Source organism: Oryx dammah, unplaced genomic scaffold, assembly GCF_014754425.2.
Source record: "Oryx dammah isolate SB20612 unplaced genomic scaffold, SCBI_Odam_1.1 HiC_scaffold_3, whole genome shotgun sequence".
Taxonomy (NCBI): domain Eukaryota; kingdom Metazoa; phylum Chordata; class Mammalia; order Artiodactyla; family Bovidae; genus Oryx; species Oryx dammah.
Genome location: NW_024070187.1, coordinates 112,979,878 through 112,997,083, shown reverse-complemented (window position 1 = coordinate 112,997,083; position 17,206 = coordinate 112,979,878). Strand labels below are relative to the sequence as shown.

General features: G+C 57.4%; 1 protein-coding gene across 1 annotated transcript in view; it reads left to right on the top strand.

The window, feature by feature from the left end:
- LOC120861799 (actin-binding LIM protein 2-like) overlaps positions 1-16,970 on the top strand; it is a 31,531-nt gene extending 14,561 nt beyond the window's left edge. Inside the window, exons 2-3 of the mRNA XM_040237626.1 lie at positions 3,569-3,712; positions 16,749-16,970. Of these exons, the coding sequence (XP_040093560.1) occupies positions 3,569-3,712; positions 16,749-16,936 (332 nt within the window). The 3' untranslated portion in view covers positions 16,937-16,970. The remainder of the gene's footprint in view (positions 1-3,568; positions 3,713-16,748) is intronic.
- The last annotated feature ends 236 nt before the right edge of the window (positions 16,971-17,206 follow it).

The window sequence follows — 17,206 nt, the reverse complement described above, 5'->3', positions numbered from 1 at the left end:
CCCCGCACCCTGCCCCTGATGGTCACTGCCTGCTGGAGGTGAGGCTGGGCTGTACCCAGGTCTGCCCCCCGTCCCCGCCCGCCCCTGGTACTGGTCCATCCCACACAGGTGCTGGTGTAAGACCTTGCGTGTCCACTCATGGAGCCACAAGGCACGCCGTCCTTTGTATGCTTAGTGGGTGAGAAAACAACATTTGTTCCGCCACCAACCGTCCCCCAAATCTTGATTTAGCCGCCGACGGGGTGACCCAGAAGCCTCTCAGCCCCATGTGAGTCCCAGGCAGCCCCGGGGCGGTGTACAGCCATGAGCTGGCTCTGCCTGAGGTTTCAGTCCTCAGGCCCAGTGGGGAATCTTTAATTCCAGCCAGGACCCCACCCCCAGCAGTTTTATTAAGTACTGGATGAGGGGTTTCTGTGATGATCGTATAGGAAAAGAGAGCGAAGGGGCAAGCCTGCTGCTGACCCTTAACACCAGGGAGGTGTCCCCACGGCACCCAGGACAGCCGGTGGGGCTCCGCAGCCCTTGCTAGGCTCCACACCGCCCACTGTGCCGTTTGGTCCTGATCCATCTGAAACCTCGAGGCGGTCCTTAACGCTGGGCCTGGGGTACTGGGATGCCAGGGTGTTTGTTTGTGCCAATTATCTCCTTTCCTGCACCTGCTTCTCCAGACAGGGTGACTTTTTAAAATATGAAAGCGAAAGGTGAAAGTGAAGTCGCTCAGTCATGTCCAGCTCTGCGCTCTGTCCGTGGGATTCTCCAGGCAAGAGCTCTGGAGTGGGTTGCCATTGCCTTCACCAGGAGACCTTCCCGACCCAGGGATCGAACCCGGGTCTCCCGCGTTGCAGGCACATGCTTTACCATCTGAGCCACCGGGGAAGTCCTGGTATACATGTATAGTTTTAGAAATATATATGTGTACAATTTGCTCATTTATTTACTTGTGGCTGTGCTGGCTCTTCCTTGCGGTGCGCGATTTCTTCTCTCTAGTTGCAGCGAACAGGGCTCTTCTCTAGTGGCGGCGTGTGGGTCTCTCCTTGTGGCTTCTCTTGCTGCAGAGTATGGGCTCTGGGTGCCCAGGCTCAGTAGCTGCGTCTCCGGGCCCTCGAGCACAGACTCAGGAGTCGAGGCACACAGGCTTAGTTGCTCCGCGGCATGTGGGATCTTCCAGGTCCAGGGATTGAACCTGTGTCCCCTGCATGGGCAGGTGGATTCTTTACCACTGAGCCATCAGGGAAGCCCCAGGATGGCTTTGGCCCCGGATAGCTGCTACCCTGGGGGTCTTCAGAGCCTCCTCCTGGAAGGCCTGGTGTCCCCTGCATGGCCCGGCCCTCACCACGGGCAGGACCCAGAGGAGGGAGTCCTGCACTGCGGATCCGCGGATCCACACTGGGGACCGTGGGAAAAGAGCAGGCTGGAGGCTGGGGGGGAAACGTCCTCCGTGACATCCGCCTCCTCCGTCTTTACAAGAGCGAAGAGAGCTTCCGTGCCTGGCGCTCCGTCAGGGATGGTGTTGAGCAGCGTCTCAGTGTGCCTGCGTGTATCTGTATCTGTGTGTGCGTGTGTGTTATACATGTGTATATTGTACTTGTGCATTTGTGTGTACGTGTGTGTGTGTCCTTATGCATGTGAATGTGTACTTACGTGTCTCTCTGTATGTGTGTCTTTGTGTGAATGTGGGTGTCTGTCTGTCTATGTGTATGAGTGTATGTTTGTGTGTCTCTGTGTGTCTATATGTGTGTATCTGTCTGTCCATGTGTGTGTGAGTGTGTATTTGTGTGTCTGTGTGTATGTGTGTGTGTCTGTGTGTGTATTTGTCTTATCTGTCTGTGTGTGTGAATGTATGCTTGTGTGTTTGTGTTTGTGTGTGTATTGTGTATGTTTATCTGTCTGTCCATGTGTGTGTGAGTGTATACTTGTGTGTCTCTGTGTGTGTGTGTGTCTGTCCGTGTGTGTGTGAGTGTATAATTGTGTGTCTGTGTGTGTGTGTGTGTCTGTCCGTGTGTGTGGTGAGCGTGTATTTGTGTGTCTGTGTGTGTGTGTGTCTGTCCGTGTCTGTGTGAGTGTATACTTGTGTGTCTGTGTGTGTGTGTGTCTGTCCGTGTGTGTGTGACTGTATACTTGTGTGTCTGTGTGTGTGTGTGTCTGTCTGTCCTGTCTGTGTGGGTGTATATTTGTTTGTATGTGTGTGTCTGTCTATCCATGTGTGTGTGAGTGTGTATTTGTGCGTCTCTGTGTACGTGTGTCTGTATGCCTGCAGCTCCCAGGCTCCTGAGCTCTGGACCTCTGCTAAAACCTCAGAACTCACTCAGCCCAGAAAAGGGGGCCAAGAGCCCTGCTTCGGGGCAGCCCTGACCCGGGGGATGTGGGGGCCAGTGCCCCAGCCCCCTGCCCTCCTCCTGAGGGATGCCCTGAAGGGTCTCCGAGGGGGAGGTCAGCTCGACAGCACACTCTCCTTCCTCCCCGCTGCTTCCTGCCACCTGAGGTCCCCTCGGTACGCCGCCAGGACCCCATCCTCGCCTCAGCCTCGGGTCAGGGGACCCCAGGCCGAGACGGCAGGTGGGACTGGAAGATGTGGGTCCATGCTAGGCTGTGCGCTCGGAGCTGGCTGAGCAGCAGGTCTGCTTCCATCCCTGCGCCTGGCAGAGACCCAGAGGCAGGCAGAGGAGTGGACAAGCTTCCCCGTGGAGGAAAGGGGACCAGCTCCTCTCAGGGGGTCACGTGAAGCTCAGGGGGGAGGCGGTGCTCCAGGCTGGTATGGAAGCCCGCCGGGCAGAGAGCACGGCCCACACTGGCCCCAGCTGCCTGGGTCCACCTCCCACCCAGGACCAGCCTGAGAAGGGCGAGCCTGCCCCTAACCAGGCATGTGGGATCCCCCCCCACGCCCTTTCAGTAGCCTCCCAGGGCCCCCAGGCCCCCAGCCCCATCGGGCCTGAGAGGAGCTGGTCCCCAGCCCCTGGTCATCCCCTGACCACCTGGCTGTGGCCACTGCTGGGCTGGAGCTCCCCGGGCAAAGACGCTCCATGGGCCCCAATGACCTCACGCTGGCCCCCGTAGGTGCCTCTGGAGGGTGTGGGTGGGGGGTGGCCCTGCCTGGAAACCCCGGAGCCCCACAGGTGGGCCTTTCGGCCATCCACCCTGACCCGTCCCTCTGGGGGTCTCCATGACCACCTCAGCTGTGGCTGGCTGTAAGCGGGAACAGTGACGGTACTCAGGTCACCGGCCCCAGGCCACAGAGTGGATTCGAAATGAGCTCACAGGAGGATGCAATCGTTGTATGGCACAAGACCTGGGTCCCCGTCTGCAGGACTCGCGAGCTCAGCCGAGCTGGGATGGGGTGCCTTGCTTCTGAGGCCCTGGAGGGCCGGGGGGATCGGCTCCCCTTTGGGAGGTGGGGGACAGGACCACCGTCAGGGTCTCCCATCTCCTGACGTCCGCTGGTCCCCCGATGCCCTCTGGGCCATGCTAGGGGGTTGTGCGGGGCCCTGAGTGCTTGAAGAGGTGCTGGGTTGCTCACCTCCGCCCGGCCCGGCCCGGCCCGCCTTTTAATGCTGCTCCTGTTCCGCTGCAGTGTCGGAGCCGCAGGCTGGTCCCAGCGCCCCGGAGAAGCCGCCCGGCACGGCGATCCTGTGTCACACCTGCGGGAACGTGTGCAGGGGCGAGGTGCTGCGGGTGCAGAGCAGATACTTCCATATCCAGTGCTTCATCTGCAAAGGTGAGCATCCCGGCCTGACGCCACCGCGGAGCCGGGCGCAGCCCTGCCGTGCGGCGGAGCCCGCCTCCGCCACAGTGTCCCCAGAAAGTCGTTAGATCTGGGCTATTGGAGAAGCTGATCTCCAGCCTTCATATACCCATGTGATCTTTTCAGCGTGGCCCGCCTGCATCCCTTATGGGGGTGACAGGAGTTCCTGCCCAAGGGGGCAGTGGGTCAGAGGACGGGGCCTGGTCCTGGGCAGCGTCCTCGATGGCTGTAGCCGTGTCAGAGGATTTGGATCCACCAGCCAAAGTGGCCACCTGGGCCCCAGAGCCACGCAGTAAATGGCCATTCCTGGTGGAGTGGACTCGGCGCCTTGGGCTGCACAGGGCCAAAGCTGGACCAAGAACCTCAGGCATGGCCCGTCCTCACTGGAGGGGGCCTGAGAGCGTTCGCACTTGCTCCAGATGAAAATGACTCTCTATCTGGTTATACAAAGTTTCATGTATATGCACTAAGTTCAAATAGATAATTTGATATTCAAACATCAGAAAGGTAAGAGAGTAAAATAACTCGCGTGGAACCCCTCTGCCTGAGCCTTTCTGGGAGCGTCCTTCCAGCCTGCCCTTCCTCCCTGCACTAAAGATGGCGCATATTCTGTCGAGCCCAAAGGGATTTCGAGAATTTACATTTAGTTTCCTGAAAACAGGGCTTCCCTGATACCTCAGCTGATAAAGAATCTGCCTGCAATGCAGGAGACCCCGGTTTGATGCCTGGGTGGGGAAGATCCACTGGAGAAGGGATAGGCTTACCCACTCCAGTATTTTTGGGCTTCCCTTGTGGCTCAGCTGGTAAAGAATCTGCCCGCAATGCGGGAGACCTGGGCTCAATCCCTGGGTTGGGAAGATCCCCTGGAGAAGGGGACGGCTGCCCACTCCAGTGTTCTGGCCTGGAGAACTCCATGAGCTGGATAGTCCATGGGGTCGCAGAGAGTCAGACACGACTGAGCGACTTTCACTTTCCTGAAAACAGATGAAAAGTAGCATTTGGGGGAAGGGATGGGAAAAATGCAGAGTCCATCATGAGAAACACTGGGCTGGAGTCAGGATCGCCGGGAGAAATCTCAGTAACCTCAGACATGCAGATGACAACACCCTTATGGCAGAAAGTGAAGAGGAGCTAAAAAGCTTCTTGATGGAAGTGAAAGAGGAGAGTGAAAAAGTTGGCTTAAAGCTCAACATTCAGAAAACGAAGATCATGGCATCCGGTCCCATCACTTCATGGGAAATAGATGGGGAAACGGTGGAAACAGCGTCAGACTTTATTTTGGGGGACTCCAAAATCACTGCAGATGGTGACTGCAGCCATGAAATTAAAAGACGCTTACTCCTTGGAAGGAAAGTTATGACCAACCTAGATAGTATATTCAAAAGCAGCCGACTAAGGTCCATTTACTCAAGGCTACGGTTTTTCCTGTGGTCATGTATGGATGTGAGAGTTGGACTATAAAGAAAGCTGAGCACTGAAGAATTGATGCTTTTGAACTGTGGTGTTGGAGAAGACTCTTGAGAGTCCCTTGGACTGCAAGGAGATCCAACCAGTCCATTCTGAAGGAGATCAGCCCTGGGATTTCTTTGGAAGGAATGATGCTAAAGCTGAAACTCCAGTACTTTGGCCACCTCATGTGAAGAGTTGACTCATTGGAAAAGACTGTGATGCTGGGAGGGATTGGGGGCAGGAGGAGAAGGGGACGACAGAGGATGAGATAGCTGGATGGCATCACGGACTTGATGGACGTGAGTCTGAGTGAACTCCGGGAGATGGTGATGGACAGGGAGGCCTGGCGTGCTGCGATTCATGGGGTCACAAAGAGTCGGACACGACTGAGCGACTGAATTGAACTGAACTGAACTGAACTGAACTGAACTGAACTGAATGGACGAATCAAACCCATCTGACGCAGTGCCGAGACTCAGAGAATTTATACGTGGGGGCTAAGCAGCAGCAGCTACGTTGCTCGGTCGTGTCCCAGTCTTTGCAACCCTGTGGACAGTAGCCTACCAGGCTTCTATGTCCATGGGATTCTCCAGGCAAGAATACTGGAGTGGGTTGCCATGGCCTTCTCCAGGGGATCGTCCCAATCCAGGGATTGGACTTCCATCTCTTATGTCTTCTGAACTGGCAGGCGGGTTCTTTATCACTAGCGCCCCCAGGGTAGTTTTAAGGAATTCTCTCAATGACCCTGCAACCCCCACCGTACCTCTGAGCAGCACAGGGTGTTGTTACAGCCTGCCATCCCGTGGGTTTGAACGCCGTCCAGAGATGCAGGGACCTTGATGGGCCCTAGGCGGTGAGGGCCTGGGCTTCCTGGTCGAGGTAGGGAAGCAAACGCCACGTGTAAGATCACGGAGCACCGTGGTTTTTATCAGCTCCATGGGGCCCGTTAACTGCCTGAGTCCCTTCAGCCGATTGTGGTCCCATGAGGTCCTGCTGTGTGCCAGACCCAGCCTTTGAAAGCACTGAGTAGGAAGGCTTGAGATCTAGCTTGGAGGCTTGGTCTGGTCTGGTCAGGAGGTAAATCTACCAGCTCAGTGGGGAAAGTTGGCCCTTAGTGGTCGAAGCCGACGGCTGGGAAGGGGCTCCCGGGGGTGCAGCAGGCCCCCAGGGAGCCCGCTGGCCCTGCGAGGCGCCGGAAGCCGGCTCCATCTCCCCTGGCCCTCCCCTCTGCTGAGCGCTTCCTGTGAGCCCACTTCTCTTGTGTGTTTCCTTCTAAAGCCCCAGTCTTGGGGGGCGGGGAGTGGCTGTGGCGTTATCTCCCCTGAAAATGAGGATTCAAGGGTGGCTGTGACTCACAGCTGTCCCCTGGGGGAGCCACTGGCGTGAGTCAGGATGGGGGGCCCTTCCCATGAGCCTCAGCTCTGCCCCACCCCAGAGTGGAGGGACGGGGCACGGGCTGCCAGCGGGGTCTGTGTCCCAGTGAAGAGGGGGCAGGAGGTGAGGGCCGCAGGGTCAGGGGGCCACGGTCATCAGTGAGCAGACGGACCCCATGCTCCGTACTGCCGCCTCGCCCGGCCGCCCTGGAGCTTCAGAATCACGGACCTCCTGGGCCACGCCCGTCCTTTCCCAGGAGGGGAAACTGAGGCAACGGGGGGACCCTGCTTGCCCAAGGGGGCAAATCCGGTCAGCTGCTGGAGACCCTAGACCCGAAGATCTTCAAATGAGAGCAGGAGAAAGCTGGGGGAGAGAGGGAGGGGAGGATGGAAATGGATGAATGGGAGAGACAGAGAGAGCAAACCTCGCGTGAGCCTCGGAAGGAGAGAAAACCCCAACGGCCAGCTGTGTTCCGCCCCTCACCCCACCCAACCCCTCTCAGTGCCACGGTCCCCAGCGGGTCCCGCCCTCCAGCCCGTCTGCCCGGTGGGGACCAGAGTGGGCTCTCCAGGCAGACGGGCCTCGGCCTCTCCCATCACCTGGGATGAAGGTAGCGCCTTGAGCTTACCTGGCCCCGGGTAGCAGGCGCAGTGTCAGACTCAGCTCTGTGTGCAGCTGGTGCACCTGGGTAGTGGCTGTGTGTGCAGGCGGGGGGTGGGGTGGGGTGGGGAAGGAAGCGGGGAGGGCGGGTGGAGTGTGAGGGTGACTGGGTGGGGGGTGACTGCGGGGTGGGTTGACGGGCGTGTGGAGAGTGGACATGGGGCAGACGGGAGCCCGGTCGGCTGGCTTGAGCTGAGTGGACAGGGTGCCACTCTGCCCCGACGCACACCCTGCGACCAGCCAGGCCTCCTGGCTGGAGCGAGTGTTGGGCCTGGCCTTGCCCCCGCCCCTCTGGGCCCAGGCTCCCGCCAGACCCTGTGATGGCCCATGGCTGGACGCCCGTTGGTGCCTCCCAGGGCTGTGAACCAGCTGTCTCGGGAGCTCCCATCTCCCTGTCGGGGGTCCGCATGGGGGGCGGCGGGCCCTGCTGGCCACTCAGTCTCCCCAGGGGCACGCGGGCACTGCCCTGGCCCTGGATCCTCCACCCTTGCCTCTTGCTAAGACCCCTGAATGAAGGTCTTCCCTCTCGGGTTCCGTGGAGGGGCCTCCTGGACAGGGGGACAAGGAGGGCAGCGGGGAGAGCCCCTACCCCCGCTAAGAGGCCCCCACCTGTAGCCACATCACAGACTCTGTGGGAGCTCTTGTGTTGAGTTCAGACGTTTGAAAAGAAAACTTGAGGACTGCTGCCCTGCCCTCAGCCGTGACCCTGTGCCCTTGACTCAACCCTAGGCCCACAGGGCTGCGCCGGTGCCCGGGGACCTTTCCTGGGGCGGACGTGACCCGACACCCTGGCCAGGGCCCTGCCTGACCCGTTTCTCCTGCTCATCAGAGCTGCCCAGGTTCAATCTCCTCTGTTCTCCTACAGAAGCATGTGCTGTGTTTGTACATAAAGCCAAAGCCATTAGATTGCTCTTTTTTAAAAGCTGATTTGAAAAGATCCAGGGGAAGTACTCACTGTGTTTAAAAGGATTGTCTGGGAGCACCGACCTTAGGAACTGGATAAAAGGCATTAGATGTCCAGCACCCAGCCCATCACCTGCTGTGGCCCACAGGGTTTGGTTGGTGCGGGGAGCGGGGCGGGGGAGGGCTGCCGCAGGTGACCCTCCCCTAGGGTCCTTCTCTGAGCTCCAGCCTCCCGAGTAGACATGGAAATGGGTCTGGCCCAGTCCTTAGCAGCCGGGGTGGGCAGTGCTGGGCCAGCATCTGGGCCTCACCATTGAGCCCCAGCAGGCACCTGAGGCAGGTTGCCGTGTTAGTGGGGTCAGTGGCAGGAGTCTGTGGGCATGCAGGCCTGGTTCCAAGACCCCCAGGCATCCACCCACCCACAGGCTCATTCTGTGCCAGGAGCCCTGTCAGCCTGCAGACACAGCAGGGCCCCTGCCCTTAGGAGGAGGCAAGTCTGCTTAACCTGCTGGAAAATGACAAGAACAGCTAAGAGTTCCTGCAAGCTTTTAAAAAGTTGTGTTTATCCAAGCACGAGGATTGCATAGTGTTCGATTGATCCTTTATTCCCCGCTCGTGAAAATGCAAAGTCTATGAGTCATTGAAGACGCTCTTGGATGAATAAAAGAAAAGAACCAACTTACAGTGTCTTAAATTAATGGGTATTTATCATCTTAACAGGGAGCCTCCTTACCCCCAGAGCTTGTTAATGTAGCAGCTCAACAAAGTCATCCAAGACTGGCTTCTTCTCCCACTTCTCCACCCCAGCTGCCCCACCCCCAGCCTTTCACATTTCAGCACTGCCCGTCCTCATGGTCTCAAGATGGTTGCTGTAACTCCAAACATCATATCCTCGCAGGTTGACACTCAACCCTGGGGAAGTGGTTGGGCAGGGATGTGGGGCAAAGGGGCCCTCCTCCCGCATGATTGCCCTGTTTGGTTAATCAGGATAATCTCCCTTTGATGACAAACCTACACTGTTTATTAAAAAGCAGAGAAATCACTTTGCCAACAAAGGTCCATAGTCAAAGTTATGGTTTTTCCAGTACTCATGTATGGATGTGAGAGTTGGACTGTGAAGAAGGCTGAGCACCGAAGATTTGGTGCTTTTGAACTGTGGTGTTGGAGAAGACTCTTGAGAGTCCCTTGGACTGCAAGGAGACCCAACCAGTCCATCCTAAAGGAAATCAACTCTGAATATTCACTGGAAGGACTGATGCTAAAGCTGAAGCTCCAATACTTTGGCCACCTGATGCGAAGAGCTGACTCATTGAAAAAGACCCTGATGCTGGGAAAGACTGAAGGCAGGAGGAGAACAGAGGATGAGACAGTTGGGTGGCATCACTGACTCAATGGACATGAGTTTGAGCAAGCTCCGGGAGATGGTGCTGGACAGGGAGGCCTGGCGTGCTGCAGTCCTTGGGGTCACAGAGAGCCGGACACAACTGAGCGACTGAACTGCAGCGACCCTTTGATCAGGGAGGAGCATTTCCCTGGAGGCCCTCACAGGCTTCCTGTATGACTCACTGGCTAGAACGGGGTCACACTCCCTCCCACCAGTAAAGAGGAGAGGGAGGGCGGGGACTGACTGACTCCAGCCACATTCCCCCCTTGGTGGGTGTGTTGACAGTCCAACCGCAGCAGGGTCTGCTAGCACAGAAGACAGCTGTGCTGAATCCTGACCCGAGATCCTAGCATATTGGGATCCCACCACCCAGACGCTTGCTTGACGTGACTTGGTTCACCCATATATGAAAATCTGTGAAAGGAGTCGCGTCGTTTTCCAGGCCCTCTCGACATCGTCAGGCTTGGGCTCTGCTGCTAGCTCTGGGTTCCCATCCCAGCTCTGCCACTCCCTGCTCACATGGGTCTCAGACATATTTCTTAGCCTCGGTTTCCATTCAGCAACCCTACTGGGCACCTGCTCTGAGCCGGGCAGCGTCCTGGGTGCCTGGGACAGATCCATGAACAAAACAGACATTCTTGTCCTCGTGGAGATCATGTTCTAGGGCCGGGAGACGGAGAAGAAGCACTAGAGAGCGTAAATAAGTGGATTTTTATTATATACTGAAAGTGAAGTACTAGGGAGGGGAAGACGAGCAAGATGAAGATGGTGTTGGGAGTGTCAGGGAGTCACTCTTTTAAGCTGGGTAATCAGGGCAGCCTTCACAGAGGAGGTGACCTTTGCGTGACGACTTGAAGGAGGTAAGGGAAGGGCATCGCAAGCAGAGGGAACAGCCAGGGCAGTGACTATGAAGCAGGCAGCTGTGCCCGGCAGTTTCCAGGACAGCAGGAGGCCTGCTTGCCTGGAGTGGAGTGAGGAGGGCGTGGGGAGGGCTGGAGGGGTTCTCACAAGGACCCAGGCCCTGACACCAGAGGAGGAAGAACGCAGGAGGGTCCTGTGTGTCTTAGTGTCGTGGCCTCTGGGTGCTGTGCTGATGTGGGGGGTCAGGGCAGGGTGGGGAGATGGGCCTGGAGCGCCGGCCCGAGGCCCTGGCAGCTTGGATGAGAGTCTGAGGGGGCGTCTGCTTCTGGATTGTCTTAGAACCCAGCCAGGTTCACGGCGCACAATGGGGCTCTGGGTGAGACGGAAATAGGCCAAACACCCAGCACACCCAGGTCCTCGGGAAACAATGAAAGCTGTTACCGTTGTTACAGTTTGAAACTTTTCCAGGAGGATGAATCTGGTCCTCCAGACCTTCCACGTGTGTCCGAGTCCTGTGCTTTCGGAGTGTCTGTTTCCAGCTGGGGTCATCTGTGGCCTTGCTCACCATGCCTGGGAAGCACAAGCCCCGACTCCTAAAAGATGAGAAGATGAGACAGTGAGACAGGAAAGCAGGTGCTTTCTGATCTGTGAGGCCCAGGGGCTGAGCGTGCTCATGCAGAAAGAGTGAAGGAGACGGGGAGGAGGGACGTGTGTGTGAATGCATGTGTGTGTGTATGAGTGTGTAGGTGTGACTGTGTGTGTGTGAGTGTGTATGTGTGTGTGTGAATGCATGTGTGTGTGTATGAGTATGTAGGTATGACTGAGTGCATGAGTGAGTGAATGCGTGTGTGTATGTGTGTGTGCATGTGTTTGTGTGAGTGTATGAGAGTGTGGGGTGTGTGTGTGTGTGATGTGTGTGACTGTGAGTGTGCGTGTGCCTGTGTGCGTGTGTGTGTGCCTGTGTGTGTATGAGTGTGATGTGTGTGTGAGTGTGCATGTGTCTGTGTGAGTGTGTGTGTGTATGAGAGTGTGGGGGGTGTGTGTGTGAGTGTGATGTGTGTGGCTGTGTGAGTGTGTGTGTGTATGAGAGTGTGGGGGTGTGTGTGTGAGTGTGATGTGTGTGGCTGTGTGTGAGTGTGTATGTGTGCGTGTGTATGAGTGTGTGTGTGAGTGTGGTGTGGGTATGAGTGTGTGTGACTATGAGTGTGTGTGTGCCTTGTGAGTGTGTGTGTGTGCATGTGTGTATGTGTGTTTGTGGGTGTGCATGTGCGTGTGTGAGTGTGTGTGTCGTGCATCAGCTCTGCCTGTAACTTGGTAACAGCAGGTGGGGTCGTCCCCCAGGACACACCCCTCTGGGGATCATGGACGGCCACGCCCAGAGCTGGTCTGGGTGTTGGGGGCGGGGGGGTGACAGGGACCAAACGCCTGTGGTCCAGAGCGTTTGTGGCAACTGGAAGCCGGGGAGAGCGGTGGACAGTCAGGGCAGGAAGGACTCTCAGCTGACGTGGGCCTGTTGTTTCCAGAGGGAGGGTCTGCGGCAGAGGCCAGGCTGCGGCCTGGGCGGGCGGTGACCCGCTGCCCCCAGCCAGTTCGCTCCAGCGCTGCGGACGCCCGAGTTCTCGGTCCGCCTGGTGCTGTAGCGTCAGCCGCTGTCTCCTCGCCCCAGGCACCGGCACCGGAGCACCCCTCGGCTGACCACCCCAAGGGACCGCCATCCACATCCCAGACTCTTCCTTTGTGAGAGTCTTTTCCATCGGAGTCTTCTTCTCTACAGACTTTTGTGTCTCTTTAAGGGACTGCGTGAGCCCTTTTCCTGTCGTGCGTTTGTTAGCACCTTTCAGTACCTGCCCAAATTCCTTCAGTTGCTTGGCCCATGGCAAACTTGGAGCCATTCCTCAGCTGTTAAACGGTTGCATGGATTCCAGCCGGCGCTCGGCTGATCAGTTTCCTTTGCCTCCTCTTACTGATTTATTGTGACAACCGTGGGAGATCAGTATGATTAACCCTTTGTTACAGATGAGGACTCTGGGGCTCAGAGAGGTTAAGTAACTTGCCCCAGGTCACACAGCAGCGGAGTGAGGATCCATGCCCAGGCTTCCTGTCTCTAAAGCCCTGTGTTCACTTATCACAGTATCCTGTAGTTATGCTGCAGCTGACACTTGCGAGTGGACTTCTGTGGACGCTCACAGTCATTTCCTTGAGATAGAGTCCCAGAGAGAGACGGCTGGGTTAGAGGGTAGGAGCCGTTCGCACACTCCTCTGAGTCGGTGCCAAACAGTATGCCAGAATACCGATTGTCTTCCCACCACGGCCCGCCCCCTCCCGACCGTTTCTCAGAAATGACCATGGTTAACTGCCAAAGAGGGGGCCTCTTGGGGTCACTCACAGCTGCTCGGAGCCCTTCGTGACTCTCGGCTACTTGCTTAGGCAGATGGAATGTAAGGACAGCATATTGCCTTGATGAGGACTTTTAGCAGATGACAGAGGATGAGGTGGTTGGATGGCATCACCAGCTAGATGGACATGAGTTTGAGCAAGTGCCAGGAGTTGGTGATGGACAGGGAAGCCTGACGTGCTGCAGCCCGTGGGGTCGCAAAGTCGGACACACCTGAGAGACTGAACTGAATGTATTTGGACTCTGTTTTTAGCAGGCAGAGGTCTGGCTTTACTGTCTGGCCCTAACCTTAGGCACCTGGGCAGGTACAGTCCGCTCCGCAGCAGAGATGACCCGGGCATGGGTGGGGGCGCGTCATGGCACTAGCAGGACCCAGCTCACAGGGCAGAAAAGCTGCTTTTATTCCGTTCTCCTGGTGCCTCCGTGATGGAGACTCAGGTTTAAAGGGGCACTCGATCCCTCTGCACATTCTTCTCCTCTGAGGAATAGTCAGTGCCATCATAGCTTTAAGAAGATTGGAAACTGAGCCAAACCCCAGAGCCAAGGGTGTCCAGGAGCCGGCCATCACTCGGCTGAATCACTGCAGGCGGCATTTGCAGAGGACAATAATTCTCCTGCACAGGCCCCAGGGAGCCTGTTCTTCCCAAGTCGGGGTGCAGCTGCTGGGGCTACACTGGGGTGCGAGATTGAACAAAGGGGTCTCGCTCTCGCCTGGGAGGGGGGCAGATCCAGAACCGAGTGCTGGCCTTGGATCTGACAGGTGAGTGACTTCAGTCCAACGACAACCTGGACGGTGGCCTCGCACGAGTCGGGGCTCATGCCACCCGAGCTCGTGGGATGCCCTGTGTGCCGCCGTCCTCCCAGCTGAGGACGCGGGGCCCAGAGAGCCCGGGGACCTGCCCAGGGGCCCACAGCACAGTGCGCGGGGCGAGCCTACATCACCCGGGCAGCCCGGGCGTCGGCTCTCAGCTGCTCAGCTTTCTGTCCAAAGCTTGGAGATGTGGAAGAAAGGATTTCCAAGCCCGCAGGCGGCTGTTAGCACAGAATGGTACGTGCAGCCCTGTGGCCTAGGCGAGGGGGACGGGATGACGGGGAGATCCCCACTGCCTCGCCCCATGTAGGGCTGGGGGCTGCACTGAGTGGGTCCCTCCCAGCAGGGCCACTGGAACCCCCAGGTCGCTGTGGGAGAGTGCACCGTGGGTGCTGACTAGTCCGTGTGCTGAAAGGTGCTGCTGACTGGAGCCAGCAGAACCCGGCCCCGGGGACCCTGAGACCCTCCAGAGATTCCGATTCCCGGAGAGCTCTTCCCGAACCTACCGGCCTGAGGAGCCACTTGCAGTGAAGGGAGGCTGTCCGGTTGCCCTTGCCTCCCAAACCTGCAGGGCGCCGTTCAGAGGTCAAGGCTCCCCGATCAGACACCAGGAGCTCCTCTCCACCGCCACCACCGTGTCATCAAGACTGCACTGCAGAAGGCTTTTACCCTCTATGTGTAGTGACCATCTCCATGTAATAGCAACATGTGTGTTGCATTCTGAGGTTCTGTGCTGGTCTTGGCTGTGCTGGGCCTTCGTCACTGTGCAGCTTTTCCCACAGTGTGGCAGGCAGGCCTGCTCTCTAGATGCGGTGTGTGGCCTTCCCATTGCAGTGGGTTCTCTTGCTGTGGAGCACCGGCTTTAGGGCGTGCAACCTTCAGTACTTGCAGCCCTCGGGCTCAGTAGCTGTGGCGCACGGGCCCAGTTGCCCCGCAGCGTGTGGAAACCTCCCTGACCAGGGACGGAACGCGTGTCCCCTGCATTGGCAGGTGGATTCTTTACCCCTGGACCACCAGGGGGGCCCCGTCATATGTGTTGTTCTGATAGATTTGTACTAGCAATTTTTACTAGTAACTAGCTTTTTACTAGTACTAGTAAAGTAGTACTAGTACTACTTTGTACTAGTAGCTGTAATAACAACCCCATCTAGAATAAGCTATTAAATATTTACAACCTGTGACCATAAGAACCTAGATAGCTCATTAAAAAGCAGACATTACTTTGCCGACAAAGGTCCTTCTAGTCAAAGCTGTGGTTTTCCCAGTAGTCATGTATGGATGTGAGAGTTGGACCATAAAGAAAGCTGAGCGCCGAAGATCTATTGCTTTTGAACTGTGACGCTGGAGAAGACTCTTGAGAGTCCCTGGGACTGCAAGGACATCCAACCAGTCCATCCTAAAGGAAATCAGTCCTGAATATTCATTGGGAGGAGTGATGCTGAAGCTTAACCTCCAATACTTTGGGCACCTGATGCAAAGAACTACTCACTGGAAAAGACCCTGATGCTGGGAAAGATTGAGGGCAGGAGGAGAAGGGGACGACAGAGGATGAGATGGTTGGATGGCACCACCGGCCCAATGGACATGAGTTTGGGCAAGCTCTGGGAGTTGGTGATACATAGGGAAGCCTGGCGTGCTGCAGTCCCTGGGGTCACAAAGAGCGGGACGGGACTGAGCGACTCAGCTGAACTGACCATAAGGAAGGGCTTCCCAGGTGGCGACTGCGGTAAGAACCCACCTGCCAATGCAGGAAACACAAAAGATGCCGGTTCGATCCCTGGATCGGGAAGATCCCCTGGAGGAGGGCATGGCAACCACCCTCAGTATTCATGCCCGGAGAATCCTGTGGACAAAAAAAGCCTGGCGGACTATAGTCCATGGGGTCGCAAAGAGTCAGACACGACTGAAATGACTTAGCATGCACGCATGATCATGAGAAATTTCTGACAAATTGAGTTCCATGTGGACTGCGGGGTTTTTGTTGTGGAGCCATTGGCGTTTTCCATCTCAGAAACACCCCTCTTGCAGATGGTTCTGTGGGGGAGGGATAGAAATTGGCTTTCCAGGCAGAAGGGGGATGAACACCTGCCTTTGCTCAGAACCTGCCTTTGGGTTTTTAAACAGAAGTCCATGGTCTTGCTTTGGCATCTCCACTCGACTAGTTAAAGTTGCCCATTCTTAGAATTTCCCAGAAATGATAACCTCTGCAATCAGTTAATCTTTAAACGTTGTTTATGTATTTGCCTGTTGCAGCGTGTGAACTCTTAGCTGTGGGGTGTGGGGTCTAGCTCCCTGAGCAGAGCGCAGACCCAGGCCCCTTTTCCTGGGAGCAGTGAGTCTTAGCCGCTGGACCACCAGGGAGGTTCCCTCAGTTAATGTTTTGATGAAAACATTTAAGCATTGATGAGAAGATGGGCTGCAGAGTTTTTGAAGACCCTAGCTTAGGGGCTGAGATGCATGAAGACCCCAGACAGACCGGATGGCAGGCTGGTCCTCCGCAGGGAGGGGCGTGAAGGCTGCTGCCTCGGGAGCCAAGCCTGGCTCCCACGTGCCCTGGGGCCTGTCCTGGGGGAAGGTGCCCCCCTCCTCCACCCGGCAAGTCCCCCTACCTGGTCCTCCCAGGGCAGGAGGTGCGTATTAGGGTCAGTGCCTGCGTGCCTGGCCTGTCTCCCTCCTGCAGGGGGTCTGGCCTCATCCACACTGGGGGAGACAGGTGTGGGGAGTCAGGAAGCCTCGCTGTGGTCTGGGGGTGATCATTTGTCCTTATGGAATCTTCCCATCCAGAACAGGGCCTAGCACATAATAGGTGCCCAGGTACTGACCGCCTCCCCCATCTGGTATTTCTGTGCTGGGGACAGCACAGCTGGAGGGGCTGGGGGCTCGTGGGCATCTCCCCTTCATCCCTGGGGGCCTCAAGGAGGCGAGGAGACCCTGGACCGGCCCCCCAGCACAGCCTCGTTCTCTTCTTGGGCTGGTGTCCCTTTCTAGAGGCTTCCACAAGGAGGTCCACTCAGCTCCAGGCTGAGGGGCCCAAGCTGGAGTCTGAGCCCGGACCCCGGCATCCCAGGGGTTCAGCGAGCCACCCCGGGTTCCCCCCCGAGGCCCGTGTGTGGCCCGTCAGGACCCGGGAGCTGATGGTCGCCTGCTAACTCAGCTCCGCCTGTGTCCCCAGCATGCGGCTGTGACCTGGCCGAGGGCGGCTTCTTCGTGCGGCAGGGCGAGTACATCTGCACGCAGGACTACCAGAGGCTGTATGGGACACGCTGCTTCAGCTGTGACCGCTTCATCGAGGGCGAGGTGGTGTCGGCTCTGGGCAAGACCTACCACCCTGACTGCTTCGTGTGCGCCGTGTGCCGGTGAGCGGGGCCGCCTCCCTCTCCCTTGCCTCTCTCTCCTCCCCCTCCCCCTCCTCCCTCCTCCCCCTTCCCCTCCTTCCTCCTCCCTTCTCCCCCTCCTCCCTCCTCCCCCTCCTCCCTCCCCCTCCCGCTTCCTTGCCTCCCTCCTGTGTCTTCCTTGCCTCCCTCTACTCCCCCTCCTCCCTCCTCCCTCTCCTCCCCCTCTCTCCCCATCCTCCCTCCTCCCCCTCCTCCCTCCTCCCCCTTCCCCTCCTTCCTCCTCCCTCCCCCCTTC